The sequence below is a fragment of the Lepidochelys kempii genome, chromosome 15, assembly GCF_965140285.1.
Source record: "Lepidochelys kempii isolate rLepKem1 chromosome 15, rLepKem1.hap1, whole genome shotgun sequence".
Lineage (NCBI taxonomy): Eukaryota > Metazoa > Chordata > Testudines > Cheloniidae > Lepidochelys > Lepidochelys kempii.
The window spans coordinates 17,197,203-17,219,785 of NC_136394.1; the positions used below are offsets into that span (position 1 = coordinate 17,197,203).

At 40.3% G+C, this 22,583-nt stretch overlaps 1 protein-coding gene across 3 annotated transcripts in view; it reads left to right on the top strand.

Moving 5' to 3' along the window:
- Positions 1–22,583, top strand: part of TANGO2 (transport and golgi organization 2 homolog) — a 90,736-nt gene that overhangs the window by 14,156 nt on the left and 53,997 nt on the right. For 2 of the 3 annotated variants that reach the window (XM_073313205.1, XM_073313206.1), the window contains exon 2: positions 13,244–13,363. In XM_073313205.1, coding sequence (XP_073169306.1) covers positions 13,308–13,363 — 56 coding nt within the window. In that variant the 5' untranslated portion in view covers positions 13,244–13,307. Of the gene's footprint in view, positions 1–418; positions 638–13,243; positions 13,364–22,583 lie in introns of those variants that run through there. The other variant, XM_073313207.1, reaches the window with a different exon arrangement.

Consider the following 22,583-nt stretch of genomic DNA (forward strand, 5'->3'; position numbering starts at 1 on the left):
TCTCAATGGAATCTTACTCAGCATTTCTGCTCCCTGCATATGTGTAGTTTCATCTGCTGTATTTAGTGACAAAAGTAAGATTTATTTATTTTTTTCATAGTCTTAAATTACAAACTAGCTTCCAGTCAAGGTGGCAGGTCTGTGATGGGATAACTAGTGGAATGGTGATACCACAAGAGACTAAATACTAAGAAATTGAGAGAGGAAGCAGCAGTAGTCTGGTTTAAAATATAGCAATGAAAGGTACTAAACACTAACCCAGTCAGATAGTACAAAATCTTTGTTACATTGAACTAAGCCTCGGATCTATTTTTAAGAGATCGTCAGTTCCCATATGGCAGAATCAACAAGGAGTCCGGTGGCACCTTATGGCAGAACGAAGGTTTGTTTTCCTGATCTAAAAATGTGGCTGCTATAACTTAGACAAGCCCTTCTTCACTTACAGGGAACAATTTTTTTAATTCCATTAAAATCCTGTCTTTATTACTTTATTTCAGATAACATCCAGAACTTACTAGTAGCTGTAAAAATATAGACTAGAACTCAGCCCTAAAATGCTTACAGGTGAGGGGGCCTAACCTGTGTCGTCTGCTGAAACCAGTTTTATCATCTGTGCCTCATCCCCCGCTCCAAACAGGTATAGGCAGTCTCCTGTCTTAGTACACACTTCCAGTATCTATTGTACATCACTATAAAATCTCCCATTAAACATGATTAAAGTATATGTGGGGCAGGTGCCTGGTCAATCTGAGTTGGAAGGTTGCAGAGCAGTAATATATCAAGATCATTCATACTACCTCTTAATATAATAAATCATGCATCTTGATATAGCTGTGTGTCAGACTGGAATTCATTGCTTACCAAAATTGTTATAATCCATCCTGAAAGCAATACCTCAACTTCTGTCTTTCCTACTATTTAGAACTCCCTCCCCTTACACCACTTGCCTGATGAAAGTCACATTCCTTAACTGAGTTGCTTTTCAAGGCTCTCAGCCACACGTCTCAGCTCTGTAGTTCTGTATTGAAACTTGAGTATTGATTCCTTATTTTCATACCCTATGCTTCCATAATTGTCTTGTAACTTTAGTTCAAAGCCCTTAAACGTTTTATTGATAAGTAGCTTGTGGTCTGGATTGTGTTTTAATTGATATCTGAAATTATTTTGAGCAAATAAATCTGTATACCTGCTTTTTTCCCCACAGGCTCTTTGCGTGTGTCTACACAGGAAAGAAAAACTCACGGTTAGCCCATGCCAGCTGACTCAGGTTCATGGGGCTCGGGCTGTGGGGTTGTTTCACTGCTGTGTAGACTTCCGGGCCCAGGCTGGAGCCCAAGCTCTGGAACCCTCTCACCCTGCAGGGTCCTAGAGCTTGGACTGGAGCCCAAGCCCATTTCTTCACTGTGTAGACATACCTGTTGTGCCTGAAGAAGTAATTTTAGAGAGCTAAAACACTTTGTAGGCTAGATCTCTTGATTTGGCCTCCTAAATGGAGCCCAGAGGAACATAAAAAGCCCATCTAAATTTGTAAAAATAAATGCAAGTAATATAAGTACTAAACTAATGGTTCACACCAGTTCTGTGCCTCCAAGATCTGGAAAACACAGTGATGAATATTTCTGTTTGTTTCATTGCCCTGCCTGCAAGAACAGAACAAATAAAGACTGGGTGTCTCAGAGGGAATCGGTATTGGGGAAAAAGAAAAGGAGTACTTGTGGCACCTTAGACTAACAAATTTATTTGAGCATAAGCTTTCGTGAGCTACAGCTCACTTCTTCGGATGCATGCATTTTCAGATAGTGACGTAGCAAGTAGATTAAAGTCCATGCAGATCAGCCTGTTATTACTGCTGCTGGGTTAGGAGGAGGTCTAGCTGAGCAGACCCAGAGCCTGTTTCAGTGCAATTGATGGCAGTAACATTCTGGACATGGCTCTGCTGCAACTAGTGGAGGATTCTTTTCCGACTTCTCCACCCCTCATCCTTGATTGCTGTAGAAACTCCTCTGACATATTTGTTAACTTGAACGTGACAAAAGAAAATGGATAAGGCCTTTACCTGAACACCTAGAACTGGAATAACTTCCCTGGAGTTCAGTTCGTGGCTAGACAAAGGGTATGCCTCTTGAGATTGGGAGGAAATGTACTCTAATTCACTGAATGGTAGAAGGTGGGTGGACTTGGGATTCCCTAAAAGGTGTTTTGAGAAATTGGATGGCCAGTTGACATTGTATCTCCTTGTAGCTGCCTGAGAAAGTATGTTGAGCCTTTTGGGGCTTTCCTCAAGACATCTGGAGGAAAAATGTTCTAGTATTAAGATTAATGAGCATATTTGTTTAATCAGAGTTCTTTGGATTTTCTTCTGGACGTTTAAGAAAAATTAGTTCCTCTGTCTCCAGAATTTCCTGTTCTATTTATACCGATATATTCTCTGAAATAATTTGAATAAAATTTTCTTTCACTTTGAGTCTGCTAAAAGAATAGTGTCTTGAGGAGTAAAGCAACCTAATGTAACAGTCCTCAAAACATGCTGCTACAACATAGAGAGCTCAGGGAAATTACCCTTCATCTTTCCTCTCTAGAAGCATTCTCCTCCTTCCCCCCCATTCCCATGTTACAGCTGGACTTTTAGCCTTCACAAGATATCATACAAAAATGAACTGGAAAATACAATTCTTTAATACATGTGAATCCCAATTTATGAAAAATGTGTTTGCATAAAGCAACATGAATTCTTAAAGATTACAAGCAGTGATATGTGTTGTGATATCAGGAAGCAATGCAATTGCATCCCCTGTCCGTGATCACATTATGATCTAATTGCCTAAATGGATAACTTTCTATCTAAATATGATTAGGTTCTATTCATAGTAGTAGACTTGTTTTTTGAAATATCAGATGTTCAGCTGGGGCAGTAACTGATCTATAGTGGTACTTCAGGATATGCATATTGCAAGATGTGCAATAAGCCAGCTGCATTGAAGACGATTGTAAAGTAGAATGGTATGTAGAAAAGTTCATTTTTCAAATGTAACTTAAATTTCTTATCTCTTTTGGTAAGTGGTATGTTTATATATTTTTTAAAAAGCACTTCCAAAAAAGTGTGTACATTTGTGGGTTTTGGTAAATTTGATATTTTAGGCATGTAAGTAGTCCTATTGATGTCATAGTTAGCGTTCACAGGGTTGTCCCTATTAATCTTAAACATTTGTAGAAAGCTGTAACTGTCGCACATTTAGATGAGACCCCAATGTATTCATTTAAATGTACAAATTTGGATAATTAGATTCTTCCCCCCCATATTTTGTTTACAATATCAGACCAACTGTGTAAATGTCTAGCTTCTTTAAAACTTCTGCTTAGACCTTTTGCCCACATCCTCTTTTGTTCCTCAGTAAACAACCAGACTTTCACTTTCTTCAGCCAATAAAATATTCGATTCTTTGACACAAGACACCCAGTTCCTCTGTGCATTAGCCTGTCTGTCTCTGTGCTAGTTGCAACTTCCACTCTGCTTGGAGTCAAGGAGGTCATTTCTTGTCCAGATCTAATGACCTGAATCTGAATTGTCACCTGAGTCACAAGTTAGTAAGTAAGGCACCATTAGGCTTGGATGATATTATATTTTGATAGCTCTGTTTGTGAAATTTTCCCTCATGAACTAGGTTAATCTTGAGTCTGTCAGCTGCCTTATCCATTGACTGCCCCTCCTCCAACTATTTGTTCAGAAAAAGCTGTATGTTGTAATGTCTTGAGTGTCATAACAGTATGAGTATTAACTGCTATTAAAGAGCAGTAAAAATGCTTTAATAACTAAACTGATAACACTGCAACGGATACCATTTGCATCAGAGTTCAAACTTCCCCTATTAAGCCTGTCCAGTCTAGATCCTGTATGTATGGAAAGATTTCCAAATATCTTCAGCATTGCTTCTCTCTACTTCAGAATCTGATCTCCCTGAACTATTATGTCCATTTAAGTTATTGTAAAGGCACTTCTGATCAGAGTGAGTCGCCTGGATTAGTGGTGTCTCTGGAATACAGATGGCATCACTGCAGTGGAAGGGTCCCTCATGAGTTCCTACGCTTCCCTAGATTGTGTTACTGTAAAAGATAAGGAGGTCGGTATTATAACAGCCATATTAGCTTTCTTCAACATCATTTTTTGTAGTTTAATGCTATTAGCCATAATGGTTGCTATATTATATGGAGGGAGCTCACTCTCTCCCGAATCAAGGATTGACGTGAGACTGACCAGAAGGACAGGCCCAGCAAGAGTACTTGAAGTACTTGCAAACTTGACAAGGTCTTCGTATGGAAGATGGCTGGGTGATACTGGGCAAGTTGCATTTGCATGCAAGCTAGACTTTCATATTGTTCTTAACATATGTTTTCTCTTGTGCTTTTTTTGTGAATAACTAATACTTTGCTTTATGAATGCTGGCTGATCACTGGTTAACCTTCTCACTGCCCCTGAGAGAACAGAACAGGTGCTGAACTAAAGTCAGAGTAGCTAAAGTGATCATAGTGAATTCCTGTTAGCCTGAGATTTAAATGGGGTGCCCTCAAGAAAGCCACAAAGAGGTTAAAGATGTAGTTTTCCTGGGCACTACAACAATGAGTAACTTTTACTTTCTATAGTCATTACTTTTATTCTGTTTTTTTTTCTGCAGCATGCTACTGCAGCATTGAACTTCATCTTAATCCAGCAGTCTCTGCTGAAATTTTTAAAATAACATTTATACAAATTATTTTTTAAACCCATTGTTTCTACTTAAATTTTGGGTCTAAATTGCCCAGCACAATGTGCAGCAAGTGTATTATGAATTCTGACCAAAGAAAATACTAAAATTCTTCAGTTGCATTTTGCACTGAATTTATTTTTTAAAGGAATAAGTCTCCTCACTGCACTGAAGAGGAACTGGACTTCAATTGTTCCAAAAGTGTTCTTGATTCTAAAACTTTATTTTTAAATCCACAGCTGTCTAAGGAATGAAATAAAAATAACTATGTAGGACCTACAGAAGTTTATGCTGCTCTGTTTCAGAGCCAGCAAGATGTAGCCCAAGTTAACAGACTTTCTGTTTTAGGAGCTGGGTATCAATAGTTCACAAAAGCAGCAAGTAAAAGGCCTGTTAATTTCAAACTCCATTAGAAATGGGGTAGGGTGAGAGAGAGAGAGAGAGAGAGACTCTTGTCAAACGAGCAAACTTAATATGGAAAACAGTTTACATCTTCTAGAAAGGTATTTAAGTGAAGAGTTGAAAAATGATGTCCCTTTAAATAACAATACAATGCATTACAAAAACTACAAGGGGAAAAAACCTACTGTCTTGCTGCTATTTAAAGATAAAGATCTGTTTCGTGCCATTCATTTTTATTTGAGTCTTGTGTTGGGCAGTGGCTTGGTACAAACAGCTAAATGTTCTTATATTGTAACAGAATTTACTGTTTTATTGATCAAAATAAACTCTACAAATCAGCTAATGGAGAGACTGAAGCTTCTTTATAAAATGAAGAGTAGTTACGAACAATCCACCATCAATAGGCTTGTTGATTGACTAAGCCAAATAATGAGCTGGCAGTACACTGAATGAAAACTGTGACAGTTCTTGCTCTTGCTGCTGATGGAAATCTGACAGCTGTCTTAAAGTATTTTATACCCCTTGACTTCCCTGAGTGGGCTTCCCCATTCTTCCAAAACAAGTCCCAGTGATCCCTGCCAGTTTCCCCCCGTTCTAACTCACCTGCTACCACATATGGACTATTCTTCATCTGAGGACTGGAAGGGACTTCCTTCTGTGTTATCAATACTGTTCTTCAAATTAGCTGGCATGTTTTGGTATAGAATAATGCTAGTCTCATAGACTCACACTGGGTAAAGGGGGAAAAGGACCCTTGCCATCATTCTTCTAGCCTGGAGCAGGGATCAGAATCTGGCCTCAACTCTGAAACAGGGGTATTGGTTTGTCCCTGAGCCAGCCAGTTAATAATTTTTTTTAACTTGGTGTTTTATGGACAGTCTTCTGTTGTACAAGAACCTATGTGTCACTTTTGGTAATAAGGACACGTCTTTAAAATCCTTTGCCTCTTGAAAGACTGCAAAATCTCTCAACTCACATGACAAGTTTTAATAAGTGCACCAAGTGCAAATAAGTTCTCTCACTTTATAGTGTAACAGTTGCCCAACAAAAACAGGGAGGACAATGCTCAGCCTTCCTCAGGGCAAGCTGAACTTTCCAGCTCTTCTCACTTTTAAAACTTTTGGGTGTGTTTTTGTTAATGTTCTTAACTTTATATTTTTATACTGCATACAAATCTCAAGATTGTCTCCACCCTTTTTGTCCATTTTGCTGAATATTTTTTTCCAAACTATGTGAAAATAAAGCAGATAAGGCATCTGGGAGAATAGTGGAAGGAATACTTGTCGTGAGGTAGTTGGACTGTATGCAATTAGCATGACAGTTGGGAGAGCAAAGACATATTCCTTTCAATCATGTATTTCCTCTTCATTGACTTCCTATGTTGTGAAAAATGTCTTTCTATTAAGGATAGATGGGACTAGGCTCTCTTTTGGAGTCTGTAAATAATGTTCCTTAATTGACCGAGGGTGGCTTGCTGTTTAAATTATGGAAGGCTCAGTTGTGAACATCCTAAAATTCAGTATTTGTCTTGTTGTTGTTGGTTTCTTTTTTTATAATTAAAAACTCTCAGATCCAGTGTGTCTCATGTACTAGTGCAGTATGCAGCCGAAGCTCAACAAAGACCCTTTAAATATGAGACAGGAATGGAAAGAAGTTGTTGAAACACTCTAGCAGTGCATAACACTCCTGTTCACTGTTGTCCATGAATACATGATTCCCATTACCAGAAAACTTATGTCTTATACTCCTTTAATAAAAAGGAAGAAAAACTTTTGGCACTTTTTTAACAGAGCTTATGAGGATAACTTGCAGTTAACTGTGGGTCCTTGAGGAATCAATTTTTAAAAACAAAACAAAAAACCCCCCAGAGGATTGAACCAGCCAAATTCAATCCTATCAATATCTCTGCCCACAGACAACTCCCCCACCCCTTTGGAATTTAAAAAAGAGAGAGAAGACTTTTTTCCCAGCAAAAACATGGGGCTGGACGGTTGCCATTCATTGTCTCTTATTTTAAGTATCCTATTCAATCAAGGTATTGTCAGGGACTGACTGCCAGTTAAATTAAATTATGGCATTGTCTGTGAGAACAACAGTTGAAAGAAATGATAGAAAGCTGTCAGCTAAGATAAATCTGTTCATAGGCTGTTTTTCATTATAGTGTTACAGTAATAATGTCTAGTGAGTTGAAAGGTGGTTTCTATCCTAAACTCAATCTTCAGTTAGTAATAACTTCAGCTAAAACATTCCTTTTGTGCTGAAAACTCCATGCTAGGTCTCAGTTTATGTACTAATTATGTGAGTCATAATGACTTGAGAGGCCAGGGGCTGGAGCAGGTCAAGAATGAGGAACAATTTGTATTACAAGAACATATCTGCCCAATCAGGATCAGGGCCCCACTATGCTAGATGCTGTGCACACAGACAGGTAGACTCAGTCCTTCCCTCAAAGAGCTTGCAATCTAATTAGTTTCAGAGGAACAGCCGTGTTAGTCTGTATTCGCAAAAAGAAAAGGAGTACTTGTGGCACCTTAGAGACTAACCAATTTATTTGAGCATGAGCTTTCGTGAGCTACAGCTCACTTCATCAGATGTTTACCGTGGAAACTGCAGCAGACTTTATATACACACAGAAATCATGAAACAATACCTCCTCCCACCCCACTGTCCTGCTGGTAATAGCTTATCTAAAGTGATCAACAGGTGGGCCATTTCCAGCACAAATCCAGGTTTTCTCACCCTCCACCCCCCCACACAAATTCACTCTCCTGCTGGTGCTAGCCCATCCAAAGTGACAACTCTTTACATAATCAAGTCGGGCTATTTCCTGCATAGATCAAGGTTTTCTCACATCCCCCCCACCCCCATACACACACAAACTCACTCTCCTGCTGGTAATAGCTCATCTAAACTGACCATTCTCCAGGTTTAAATCCAAGTTAAACCAGAACATCTGGGGGGGGGGGGTAGGAAAAAACAAGAGGAAACAGGCTACCTTGCATAATGACTTAGCCACTCCCAGTCTCTATTTAAGCCTAAATTAATAGTATCCAATTTGCAAATGAATTCCAATTCAGCAGTTTCTCGCTGGAGTCTGGATTTGAAGTTTTTTTGTTTTAAGATAGCGACCTTCATGTCTGTGATTGCGTGACCAGAGAGATTGAAGTGTTCTCCGACTGGTTTATGAATGTTATAATTCTTGACATCTGATTTGTGTCCATTTATTCTTTTACGTAGAGACTGTCCAGTTTGACCAATGTACATGGCAGAGGGGCATTGCTGGCACATGATGGCATAGATCACATTGGTGGATGTGCAGGTGAACGAGCCTCTGATAGTGTGGCTGATGTTATTAGGCCCTGTGATGGTGTCCCCTGAATAGATATGTGGGCACAATTGGCAACGGGCTTTGTTGCAAGGATAAGTTCCTGGGTTAGTGGTTCTGTTGTGTGGTATGTGGTTGTTGGTGAGTATTTGCTTCAGGTTGCGGGGCTGTCTGTAGGCAAGGACTGGCCTGTCTCCCAAGACTTGTGAGAGTGTTGGGTCATCCTTTAGGATAGGTTGTAGATCCTTAATAATGCGTTGGAGGGGTTTTAGTTGGGGGCTGAAGGTGACGGCTAGTGGCGTTCTGTTATTTTCTTTGTTAGGCCTGTCCTGTAGCAGGTAACTTCTGGGAACTCTTCTGGCTCTATCAATCTGTTTCTTTACTTCTGCAGGTGGGTATTGTAGTTGTAAGAAAGCTTGACAGAGATCTTGTAGGTGTTTGTCTCTGTCTGAGGGGTTGGAGCAAATGCGGTTGTATCGCAGAGCTTGGCTGTAGACGTAGACGTAGACGTCTACAGCCAAGCTCTGCGATACAACCGCATTTGCTCCAACCCCTCAGACAGAGACAAACACCTACAAGATCTCTGTCAAGCTTTCTTACAACTACAATACCCACCTGCAGAAGTAAAGAAACAGATTGATAGAGCCAGAAGAGTTCCCAGAAGTTACCTGCTACAGGACAGGCCTAACAAAGAAAATAACAGAACGCCACTAGCCGTCACCTTCAGCCCCCAACTAAAACCCCTCCAACGCATTATTAAGGATCTACAACCTATCCTAAAGGATGACCCAACACTCTCACAAGTCTTGGGAGACAGGCCAGTCCTTGCCTACAGACAGCCCCGCAACCTGAAGCAAATACTCACCAACAACCACATACCACACAACAGAACCACTAACCCAGGAACTTATCCTTGCAACAAAGCCCGTTGCCAATTGTGCCCACATATCTATTCAGGGGACACCATCACAGGGCCTAATAACATCAGCCACACTATCAGAGGCTCGTTCACCTGCACATCCACCAATGTGATCTATGCCATCATGTGCCAGCAATGCCCCTCTGCCATGTACATTGGTCAAACTGGACAGTCTCTACGTAAAAGAATAAATGGACACAAATCAGATGTCAAGAATTATAACATTCATAAACCAGTCGGAGAACACTTCAATCTCTCTGGTCACGCAATCACAGACATGAAGGTCGCTATCTTAAAACAAAAAAACTTCAAATCCAGACTCCAGCGAGAAACTGCTGAATTGGAATTCATTTGCAAATTGGATACTATTAATTTAGGCTTAAATAGAGACTGGGAGTGGCTAAGTCATTATGCAAGGTAGCCTGTTTCCTCTTGTTTTTTCCTACCCCCCCCCCCAGATGTTCTGGTTTAACTTGGATTTAAACCTGGAGAATGGTCAGTTTAGATGAGCTATTACCAGCAGGAGAGTGAGTTTGTGTGTGTATGGGGGTGGGGGGGATGTGAGAAAACCTTGATCTATGCAGGAAATAGCCCGACTTGATTATGTAAAGAGTTGTCACTTTGGATGGGCTAGCACCAGCAGGAGAGTGAATTTGTGTGGGGGGGTGGAGGGTGAGAAAACCTGGATTTGTGCTGGAAATGGCCCACCTGTTGATCACTTTAGATAAGCTATTACCAGCAGGACAGTGGGGTGGGAGGAGGTATTGTTTCATGATTTCTGTGTGTATATAAAGTCTGCTGCAGTTTCCACGGTAAACATCTGATGAAGTGAGCTGTAGCTCACGAAAGCTCATGCTCAAATAAATTGGTTAGTCTCTAAGGTGCCACAAGTACTCCTTTTCTTTTTGCGAATCTAATTAGTATTTCCCTTACTGGCTAAAGCTTGAGGGCCTGATCCCCACTTCCATCAATGGGGTTATGTTTTTGTCTCTCTCTTTCAAGGCCCAGTCCAATACCCACTAAGGTGGGATGGGAGGAAAAGAATGTCATGGTGTAAACAAGTGGCCTCCTACCAGGCACCCCCTCAGGACAGCCTTAATCTCAGTTGCCCTCTTGGGTAACCTGAAGGACTCCACTTCAGGCTCTTACTTACCAGGAGAGGCATTGTTTATAGTCTTAGAAAAATCCTGAAACATAGTCCATATCTATCACCTCCGTACATACAGTTCTTGTTCTCACCATACCTCATTGTCATCTGTCACAGGCTCCTTATCTGTCTTCCTCCATCCCTCTTCCAGGACAGTCATCCCAGCCCTTTCTTCTTGGGTGCAACTCTGCTGTTCCTAGAGGGAACTCCCATAGCCTCTCTGCTGGGAGCATTCTTGCTAGAGGAGCATCGCTCATTCCCACAGTCCCCTCACTGTTCCTCAGGGTCCAGCTCTCCAGCAAAGAGACATCATCTGCTAAGCTCCTCCGCTACTCTTCTCCCTTCCTTCAACCCTCTCTGGCCCTTGCCTTTGGCTTAGAGTCAACAGGCATCTCCCTCTGCTAATGCTCTAGCCCTGGATCGCTGGCTTAGAGATGCCAGCCAGCAAACCTCTCTTTCTTCTCTCCTGCCTTCAGCCTTCTCCTAGGAACCACTTTCTGTCTCCAGCAGCTCTCCACTCCTTCCCTTTTCCTGACTGAACACTTATAGTCCCCCAGGTGCCACCCTGCCCTCTTAATTGGCCCAGCTGGGAGCACCTGGACTGGAACAGGCGCTCTGAGCCCAGTTTCATTTAGTGGGCCAGCTACCCTGTTATACATGGCTAGAACTGACAGGTAATGAAGAATTCTCTGTAAGTTTTAATAGTTACAACTAAAATCCAGGGTTCGAACAATTCTTATTCCACCCAGTAGAGGGCAGTAGTTAACATTGATATCCCTTTCTACTGTAATGAACTGGATACTGTGGGATATCATCAGTCTGCAGTCTTATGCATCTTCTCTTGACATGTTTGTTTTCTTAAATTGAAAAATAAAATTGCTGTTCCAAGAAGTGCTAAAGTCCTATGACATTTCAAATCTCTATCTTTTAAAAGAAGATTTTCTATACATGTGTTTTGTTTAACACCTGAGTACTAGATCAGTTGTCCTATTTTTACATCTTATTTTCCCTTACACTGAAGATTTTTTCATTGTCACTGTGTGACCCATTTCTGCATTTATCTTTGAGATTGAGAATCTACTGCATGACTTACTATTTTCTTCTGCAGTGCCAAGTGGACAGAAATTTAGTCACTAGTTTATGGTATCCCATCTTAACAGAGAAAATATTCCATATAGCTAAGATACCTCAGTCCTTACCTAATAGAACCTTAAAAATCAGCACTTTATTAAGTCACTGTTTGAAAGAGTAATTATTTTATGTATAGGAGCAGAGATTAAAATACTACTCTATCCCTCCCTGCACAGTTTTGTCCACTGTGTTGGTTCCCTTTCAGATTAAATAATCTGCAGCAGAGAGGAGTCCTTTGTAGAATATTAGTGACTGGAACGCTGAATTTGTTGTGCCATGATAGTGACAGCAGGTCAGTTGTAATGCCGAACTGTGACTTAGGAGAAGCCAGCAGCTTGTGGTCAGGCTGTTAATTTAAATCTATATAATTGGTGTACTCATAACTCTGCTTTTGATGGTAAAAATGAAATAGTGTGGATTGTAGAAAAACCTTGCTTCTGTTGAAGTTTTAACACATGGAATATCATGGGAGAGTTTAGCAACGTGCTGTAAAAGAAAAGACTGAATTAAAATCGGTATGTGTATCAGGAAATAAAAGAATAATTATTTCTTCAACCGTATTCTTGATTTATAAAATCTTTAAATTTAATTTTTAGTACAACTCACTTCAGTCACTGCTTACCAAGGCAAAATAAATTAATCATTCAGAATGGTTTCAGAGTTTAGGTTTTGATTTCTTTTATCCCCATATCTGTACTCTGAAAACTTTCACACAGGGGAAGCTGTCCATAGCAGTGGAAGAGGCTTAAGGATGCTCAGTGAATAGGGTTCTATTAATTGTTTCAGCTGTGGCAAAAAATAAGATCATGGTGCAATTTTATTACCAGACAAGTTTCCATTGGGCCAATGTAGAAAATATTTGAAAGCCCTTTTGAGTATCTGATCTGTAAAGAACATTTGTCGTGCCTCTAAACGTGGTCAGAATTTTAAAGTTACTGGGAATGTTGGAAACAGTGTTAATTGAAATGTACATTGTTCCCACTCTATTAAATATATACTCTGTTGCCGCTGATATTTTTTTCCCCTCTACTACATCACCTCTTTCCCCTCAGTTTTTAATAGGTAGCTCTACAGAAAAGAGAGCGCTTTTAGTTTCTCATCAAACACTTTTGATTACACTTTTTCCAGCTGTTGCTGCAGTATACATGAGTGTGCTTCTCTAAGTTTGCTTTTTAAAGAAAAAACCTTGACAAGAATGTCTTGCCATATTTGTTGGTGCAGACCAAAGAGCATCACTGTTGCACTGTACTGGCAACGAGTAGATAAATCCTTTTTCTTCCCTGCTTTGGCAGGAAAGTTAGTGCTCTAGGTACTGCTCCTAGAATATATCCGTATTCTCCTGTCACTTGTTTCTTTGCCAGAGTTCTGAATTGAATTCCTATTTAAGCAACACTAGAAGTGATAATAGTGAGGATTTTTGAAGACAAACCATCCATTAAGACAAACATACCATTGAAATCCTGTTGATTTCATTATGGAATGCTGTTAATAGCAGGAACTTTAAACTCCAGGATGGATGTAAGTTTATGCTTCTGGAAATTGCAATGTAATTTCCTTTATTGCATTTATTTTGTTCACAGGTTGTTGCAGTATGACCTTGCACTAACCCTTTGGGAAGAAGCAAGACTTCACCACACGTTACCCATGTGCATTCTTTTCTTGAAGTTTGATCCTCGTCCAGTTTCAAAAAATGCATACAGGTAATCATAATTATGATTAAAACAAAAATGCTTTTCTTTACAACCTTAGTTTGATACTTTTGCTTTAACCCTGGGCAATAATGCCTAGTCTCCAATCAGAGTCAAGTGCTTGAAATTGTGCTGGTATAATGCCAACACTCCATGATGTTTACATTTCTCTTAAGTGAAAAAAGTCAGTCCGCTCTGAGCTGCGTTCAGTGCAATTTCCATAGCCAATAGTACGCAAGGGAGTGATTAGCTATGCCAGTGGATCCAGGTACCCATTCACAGCTGGTTGGACTGGAGGTGATGAAGCAAGACTCCAACCAACAACTTCTAGGGTTTTAGCTGAGCATCTAAACCACACAGCCACCATGCCTACTAGCATTGTATTACTATTATTTTATTTATGCGTAATATGTTGGTTCCACTTGACACTACCTGTTGCATATTGCTCCTGGAAGCACAAGAACGTATATGGATCTGTTTACTGTCTGTAGAGTCAAATATTGGACAAATAATTTTAGGCTTTTATTAATTTGTGTCTGCCCTTTTTATGTTGAAAAGAAAATGACTATAGCTTTGTTGCTACAAAACAATTGAGAACTAAAAACTTAATTATCCATCCGGTGCTCTTGCATACATCTGAATTTTTAAAAGCAAAAAGGATTGTCAGAAATCGCAGGATTTGTATTGAATTAATATATCCAATCAATGTAGGCTGTTTTTTCTATCCATGTTGATAGCAAAAGGCAGATGTGTCCATTTGATAATGCCTCTAGGGCAATTCCCCAGGCCTATGTTGTAATCATGCTTATTTAGAATGTTATATGACAAGTGAACTTTATGCCACAATCTATATTTAAAGTAATATTTCTTATTTGCTTGCTATGAAAGAGTTACACCAAGTTTGGAACTATTGATTGCTGGCAGGAAAATAACTGGCTATCAGTGTCAAAATAGGGAAAAACTTTTGGTCCATTATGGCCCAAATTCTGCTGAGTTACCTAATTTTACTGAAATATTTTTCTCTTGCATTGCCTGATACCTTTGACTAAACTGCCACAGATCATCCTTCCATTTCAGTGACATCAGTCAGCCAGAGTACTCAGTATAATGTAGGGATTTCCAGTATGTTTAATTTTTATATAAATGTGCAGTAAATAATTTTAGGTTCAAAATATACAAGATCTTGATGTGATGCTACACCCCATATTCTTCATAGAAATATTGTTATGATATGAATATGGCATAACTAACATACCTTACATGACCCATCTTGCATAAAATATATAATTGGAAAGGTTATGATTTGCTGAATGTGATTATCCAATTTGTATTCATGTATCATTTCTGTATCTGAAATTAAGAATATTGACTATATAACCATTACAACTGTGTGTGTACTTGGGAGAACGCCCACCAGACAGTAGGCAGTCAGCCTGGGTGAGTCATTTAAGAAGGACAATAGAACTTTGAAGATACTAATCTCCCACCTTCCTGAGAAGCTTCCTGGGATGTTGCTTTGACCCTGTAGGGTCATCTGATAATGTCACCTGGTACAGAGTACCACTTTGAATGCTTCTGATATTTTTTCCACTGGAGAAAAGGATTCCCGCCTTATGTAAAGCCTACTGAAGGCTGGGAAGTGAGTCAATCAGGGTTCTTCTCCATTGCCTCCCTGCCCAAGAAGGAAGACTGCTGAAAGCACTTGAAGAGACAAAGGAACTAAGCTGGGGAAAGGCCAGGGCTGAGTCCAGGCTGAGACAGTGGTCTAGTTTGTAAAGAGAAATAACTGGCACTCTAAACTTCAGAAACTGTTACCTGTGAAAAAACATTTAGGGTGAGAAATTACATTTTGTAACTTGTTTCTTTCGTGAATTAAGCATAGGTTGTGTGTGTTTTTATTTGCTCAGTAATCTGCTTTGTTCTGTTTGCTATCCCTTATAACCACTCTAAAAACTACAAAAGGTAAATTTTAACTTATTTCTTTATTTTTAAGACCCAGTTTGTGCAATTCATATCTGGGGTGGGGGCAAAAAGCTGTGCATATCTCCCTCCACGTTGAGGGAGGGGGCAATTTTTATGAGCTTATGCTGTACAGATCTCTCTATACAGTGGAAGACCATATAATTTTGGGTTTACACCCCAAAGGAGGTGTTCACGTGAGTGCTGGTTAAAGTCCTGAGCTGAATCCTCCCACACAGAGCTGATTTCAGTCTGTCTGCAGCTGAGTGTGGCCTTACCTGTGTTTGTGCTAGAGAAGGCTTGAGGGCCTGGCACAGCAAGGACAGTGTGAGGAAGCCCACCAGTGGAACAGGCGGGCAGGGTCAGTAGAACCCCAGCACATCAGGTGGCATCCCAGACAGGGGAGTCCAACCCATCACGCTTGGCTCAGTTGTGTGGTTTTTTTTTTTTTTTTTTTTTTTTTACACAAAATGTACTTTTAATCCATTTAATTTTGTTTAGTGAGGAAAAGGATGAAATACTTTTTTTTTGTCACCAAACTTTAATGTTCATTGGCACCTTTAAATAAAAACTCTGCAAAATTTTGTTTCTAAATATTGATCAACAATAATACTCAGCTCTCATGGTACTTTTTATCCCTAGATCTCAGATTTACAAAAAACAGCAAGTGTCATTATCCCCATTTTACAGGGACAAGTCACTTCATCTCATGCCTTGGTTTCCTCTAGGTCAGTGCTACTCAAAGTGGTGGTCTGCGGACCTGTGCCGGTCCACGATTCATCGGCTGCCGCTCTGCATGCACATTGGGGGAAAAAAAATTGCCAGTCCCCCACATCAGATAGCTTGAGAAGCACTGCTCTAGGTCACTCCCTATAAGTGTCAAAACTAGGACAACATACAGAGAATCAGGAAGTTATTCCCAGTCACTAGGCCCAGGTTGCCTCCATAACACCCTTTTTGGAGCCAGCCAGAAGGGGATCACAAAATATTTTTTGTGGTTCGCAATTTTTTTAGTTTCAGAGAGATAGGATTTGTAGCTACTAGGTCTGTCAATTAATCACAGTTAACTCACATGATTAAAAAAAATTAATCACCATTTTAAAAAATCATGATTAATCGCACTGTTAAACAATAAAATACCAATTGAAATTTATTAAATATTTTTGGACGTTCTTCTACATTTTCAAATATATTGATTTCAGTTACAACACAGAATACAAAGTGTACACTGCTCACTTTATATTACTTTTGATTACAAATATTTACACTGTAAAAATGACAAAAGAAATAGTATATCAATTCCTTGTACAAGTACTGTAGTGCAATCTTGTGCAGTTTACAAATGTAGATTTTTGTTGTTGTTGTATAAGTGCACTTAAAAATAAAACAATGTAAAACTTTAGAGCCTACAAGTCCACTCAGTCCTACTTCTTGTTCAGCCAATCGCTAAGAGAAACAAGTTTGTTTACATTTACGGGAGATAATGCTGCCCGTTTCTTATTTACGTCACCTGAAAGTGAGAACAGGCTTTTGCATGGCGCTTTTGTAGCCGGCATTTCAAGGTATTTACATGCCAGATATGAAGAGGCATATGAATATTTAGCATGCTTCAACCACCATTCCAGAGGACATGCTTCCGTGCTGATGATGCTTGTTTTAAATTTGTGACTGAACTCCTTCGAGGAGAACAGTATGTCTCCTGGTCCCTGGTTTTACCCACATTCTGCCATATATTTTGTGTTACGGTGATCTCAGATGACGACCCAGCACATGTTGTTCATTTTAAGAACACTTTCACTGCAGATTTGACAAAACACAAAGAAGATTCCGATATCAGATTTCTAAAGATAGCTACAACACTCGACCCAAGGTTTAAAAATCTGAAGTGCCTCCCAAAATCTGAGGGACGAAGTGTGGAGCATGCTTTCGGAAGTCTTAAAAGAGCAGCACTCTCATGCAGAAACTACAGAACCCGAACCACCAAAAAAAGAAAATCAACTTTCTGTTGGTGGCATCTGACTCAAGTGATGAAAATTAATATGTGGCGGTCCACACTGCTTTGGATCATTATCGAGCAGAATCCGTCCTCATCATGGACGCATGTCCTCTGGAATGGTGGTAGAAGCATGAAGGGATGTATGAATTTTTAGTGCATCTGGCTTGTAAATGTCTTGCGACGCCAACTACAACAATGCCATGCAAACTCCTGTTCTCGCTTTCAGGTGACACTGTAAACAAGAAGCGGGCAGCATTATCTCCTGCAAATGTAAACAAACTTGTTTGGCTGAGCGATTAGCTGAACAAGAAGTAGGACTGAGTGGACTTGTAGGCCTTAAAGTTTTATATTGTTGGTGAATACAATTTTTTTTGTATATAATTCTACATTTGTAAGTTTAACGTTCATGATAAAGAGATTGCACTTCAGCATTTGTATTGGGTGAACTGAAATACTATTTCATTTGTTTTTTACAGTGCAAATATTTGTTATAAAAATAAATATAAAGTGAGCATTGTACACTTTGTAGTCTGTATTATAATTGAAATCAATGTAATTGAAAATGTAGAAAACATCCAAAAATATTTAAATAAATGGTATTCTATTATTATTTAACAACACGATTAATTGCGTGATTAATTTTTTAAATTGCTTGACAGCTCTAGTAGCTACTACACTGAAAATGTGCTTTCTCTTCAATTTATTATCAGGATCAAATTCTTAGCTAGCTAAAAGGCACTCTGGAATTTGTCCATTTTTGTTCAGGCAGTAGAAGCAATGTCCAAAGATCAGACATGATGAGGCATCATACTCGTATTTTAATGGCACTGCCTGCCTTTGTGTATTAATAGAGGACTTCTTTCTCTAGGCCTGCTTATCTGGCACCTTTTCCGAGCGCTAAATACTTTCTAAAAGCAACTTAAAGGAAAGCAAACTTTTTTTAAACTCAAATAGCAAAATAAGACCACATAAGCAAGCCAGGTCAGACTTGAGTTTTGATCTTAACTTGCTGTATTGTGTCTACTGCAAACGTTAAATGTAAAAATACTTTTCTCCTCCTGCAGTAACTTTGGGTAAATGCTTGGTCTAAAATCACTACTTCAGCTGTCCTCACCTTCCGTCTACTCCTGTTTTTTATTGCTTGGGTATCCAAATTCTGAAAAAGATCCCTGAGAACTTGTCAAGATTATTCCAGGAGGTCCATATGATTTTTGTTTAGATGCTTCTCATTGACATCTTTGGAAACCACATTGTAGATACATTCAAAAAGTGTACTATACCTGAACGTTTTGGTTGGTCTTAACATCACTTCAAATGCCAAATCTGAACCCATGAAAATTGGGGTTTGTAATACAACACCGTCTCAAATTTTAGATTTGGTTCTAGAGTGCTACAGTAAGTAATAATCTTATCTATTCTAGAACGTGTGGGTATTTTTCTGTTTGGAGCACTTACAAAAATACTTACAGTGGAAATTTTAGCACTTTACTTTTGTTTTCAGCATGTCAAAGAACTGTGTGAAATGGATCTCTTCCATGGATCATAAGAGTGGATTACACTATATTGCACGTCAAATGACTAAAACTTTCACTTATCTCAAATACACATTAGTGCTTTCCATGTTTAAAAATGCTAGTTAAAAAGGATATTCTTTCTGTTCTCTGAAAAAGCGTATTGTCAAGATTTTCTTGTGATGTGCTAACACGTTGGGAATGTGTCACTGTCACAGGCCCAGCTAAGCTCACCATGTTGTTTGGACCCATATGCTGTGTCCATGTACATTAAGCTTCCCTGGACCTGAGTAAGCTCCAGCACTGCCTCTTTCTTTGGCCTCTGGGCTCACTTCCTGGGCACAGATTTTGTCTGGCTGCACTTCTTGGAAGTACCACCTTTGGGTCCAGCTGCCCTAGTCCTCCAGATCAGTGCTGAACCACACCCTCCTCAGAGCTGGTACTCGAGTTCTGTTTAGCCCGGTGGGATCACTCAATAGTTGAAACCAATAAGACAGACTTTACAGAGAGGTCTAAATTAATCACTCTTTATTTTAGACAGCACAACAGATACACATGCAAAGTAAAAAATACCCAGATGCCATTTTGTTTCCTCACCACTCTATAGCATTCCTTGGGAATTTGATCAGTGTCTTTCCAGGGTTCCAGGTCTCCTCTCCTGGACTTCATTCCTCTCTTTTGTTTTGGTCAGTGAGAGTGTTACTCAGAGAAGACCTAGTTCTTTTATAACCTCAACCCCTTGTCAGGTGATCTGTTGCTTGACTACCAGCCCACCTCGGAGAAAGGGTTTCCCTGGATGGTAGCCAGGTCTTTGTCCGTGGGTGCTTCCATTTCAATGGAAGGTCATCAAGGTTTAATGACTGTCTATGGCTAGCCGTCTACTAGGTGACACCTGTTTCAATTCGATGAGGAGGCTACAGAGCCGATGTGAAGGCACAAACAAAACGGTTAGACTCAAAATGGCTTTTACGAAAATCAGATTGATACAGTTGCATGCAAACAGATACTAATCTGTCAGTCACCGTCATAACTGACATTAACAATCTTTTCCTTTTTTATCTTTTTGGACACTTTCTTTATCTAGTTTAAGAGATGTACTGTGTCTGGTTTAATCAAAATAGGCTGAGGAGACCTGTTGGATTGGCCTGTTCATTTTCCCCCATAACCAGTGCAGTTCATATTCTCAAGCAATAAACACATTTCCCGCTTAGGTGCCAACTCTCTAGGTGCTCCAGGGCTGGAGCACTCGGGGGGGGGGGGAGGAGTGGATGGTCAGTTCCCACCAGCCAGAGCTGTTTGGCGGCTTCCCCCGATCAGCTGTTTGGCAGCTCAGGGAGGGGTTGGTGGACAGTGCAGAACAGTGATGGCTGGTGAGCAGGGGTCCTTGGGAAGAAGCAGAGCGGGGAAGGGGGAAGGGGAAGAGGCAGAGCCAGGGCAAGGCCTTGGGGGAGGGGTGGAGCACCCCTGGGAAAAATAAAAGTAAGCGCCTACGCATTCACCACTACCATTCACCACTACCATTCTAGTAACTTCATTTATGGAGTTGTTCATCTGACAGCTTTCATTTTTACTAAATTAAGCACACAGCCTAATGTGGATTTTTGTCACGCTCTATTGGACCTCTGTCCTGTTGCACCTCAGAACTTGGTGATTTGCCCTTTATTTGTACCCTTTGTCTACAGTCTTTTTATATCCAAGCTACTTTATGTTCTTTTAGTGTAAGTGTGAAGCACTGTATCATATGCTAGGGAATGGCTACCTGGACTATAATACAAAGTGGCGTGCTGGCATCACATCTTACCTAACTACACGAGTCATGTCTTATGAATAAATATTATAGGTTTCAGGCTTCAAAGCTATAATCACATAATCTTTTTTATTATGGAATTATATCACAGGAAATTGCTTTAATGAAATGATTTGTCATGTTTTCATCTCTCTGCTGCAACATTAAAATGTTACATAATCTTAACACAGTTGAAATATTGAGTTATTTTTAGGATTTATATAATTTGGTCATAAGGGTCATTCAAATTGCTCCTTTTTTGTATGATTACTGTGTTACAGGAGACAAAATGAACGTTTTAATTTTAGCAGCATTCTGTAGTGTTTGAATTAAACTTTTAGTTTCTATTATAAATATTGTGGGTTTTTTAATTTTATTGGTAAGTCTTAAGAGTTTTCATTTTAAATTGCATTTCAGTTCAACAAACCGTGGTTTTATGTCTTGAATTTTTGAAGCTAGCTGGAGCTTCAGGAAACCACTGCTTCCAATTTTTAGTTTTGAAAGCGCGCTCTCGCTCTCTCTACACACACACACACACACACACACACACACACACACACACACACACACACACACACACACACACACACACACACACACACACACACTCTTTTATGAATGTATATAAGATTGTTCATTTACATCTAAGCAAGATGACAAAAATTCTAAGCTAAGATTATAGAATAGAAATATCCAGAAGAGAATAAACTATGCAACACTAAAGTCAAAGGATTATCATGGCAATTAAGTGGCATTCAAAGAGGAAAATACATATACTTTGCGCTTTTCATCGGGGATTTCTAAGCTCTCTGTAAATAACTGTGTGTCATGCCCCGATTAAGGACATCACTGTAGCATTAACTTACAATTTCTCTGCGCTTCCTAGCTTGTCTCCATTTTAATCTTTTCATGTAGCATTTTAACACACAACTTGACTAGCAACTCATGTTTGGGATTTAAAATGTTATGAGGTCTTGTTATGAGGAAACTTGTTACAGATAATGTCAGTAAATTTTTACGCAGAACAAACAAGTGAGATCTTATTGAGGTTTATTTTTAAACCAATTCTGTTTCATATATTGTGAAGTGTCTTTGAAAATGGAACTAGATCAGGGGTAGGCAAACTTTTTGGCCCAAGGGCCACATCTGGGTATGAAAAATGTATGGTGGGCCATGAAGGCTCACAAAATTGGGGGTTGGGTGCGGGAGGAGGTGAGAGCTCTGGCTGGGGGTGTGGGCTCTTTAGTGGGTCCAGAAGTGAGGAGTTCAGTTGTGGGAAGGGGCTCCAGGGTGGGGACGGGACGTGAGGGCTCTGGCCAGGGATATGGGCTCTGGGGTGGGGCTGGGGATGAGGGTTTGGGGTGCAGGAGGGTGTTCCGGTTTGGGACCAAGGGGTTTGGGAGGCAGGTGGTTGGGGTGTGGGAGGGGGCCGGGGTGCAGGTTCTAGGCAGTGCTTACCTCAAGCAGCTCTCAGAAGCAGCAGCATGTCCCCACTCCAGCTCCTACACGGAGGCACAGCCAGGCTACTCAGCATGCTACCCTGACCCCAAGTGCTGCCCCTGCAGCTCTCATTGGCTGTGGTTCCCGGCCAGTGGGGGCTGTGCATGCAGCATTTGGGGTGGGTGCAGCATGCAGAGCCCCTTGGCTGCCCCTATGTGTAGGAGCCGCAGGGGGGACATGCCACTGCTTCCAGGAGCCGGGCAAGCCCCGACCCAGCTTCCTGACTGGAGTGCCAGAGCGGGACAAGTCCCAGACCCTGCTCCCCGGTGGGACCTTGAGGGCCGGATTAAAATGTCTGAAGGGACAGATGCGGCCCCCGGTCCATAGTTTGCCCACCCTGGGCCATACTCTTCTTACCAAAGGCTTGAGTTTCAGCAGAATATGTTGTTCGTACCACCTGTCAAGGTTCCTCCCCCACTCTGAACTCTAGGGTACAGATGTGGGGACCTGCATGAAAAACCTCCTAAGCTTATCTTTACC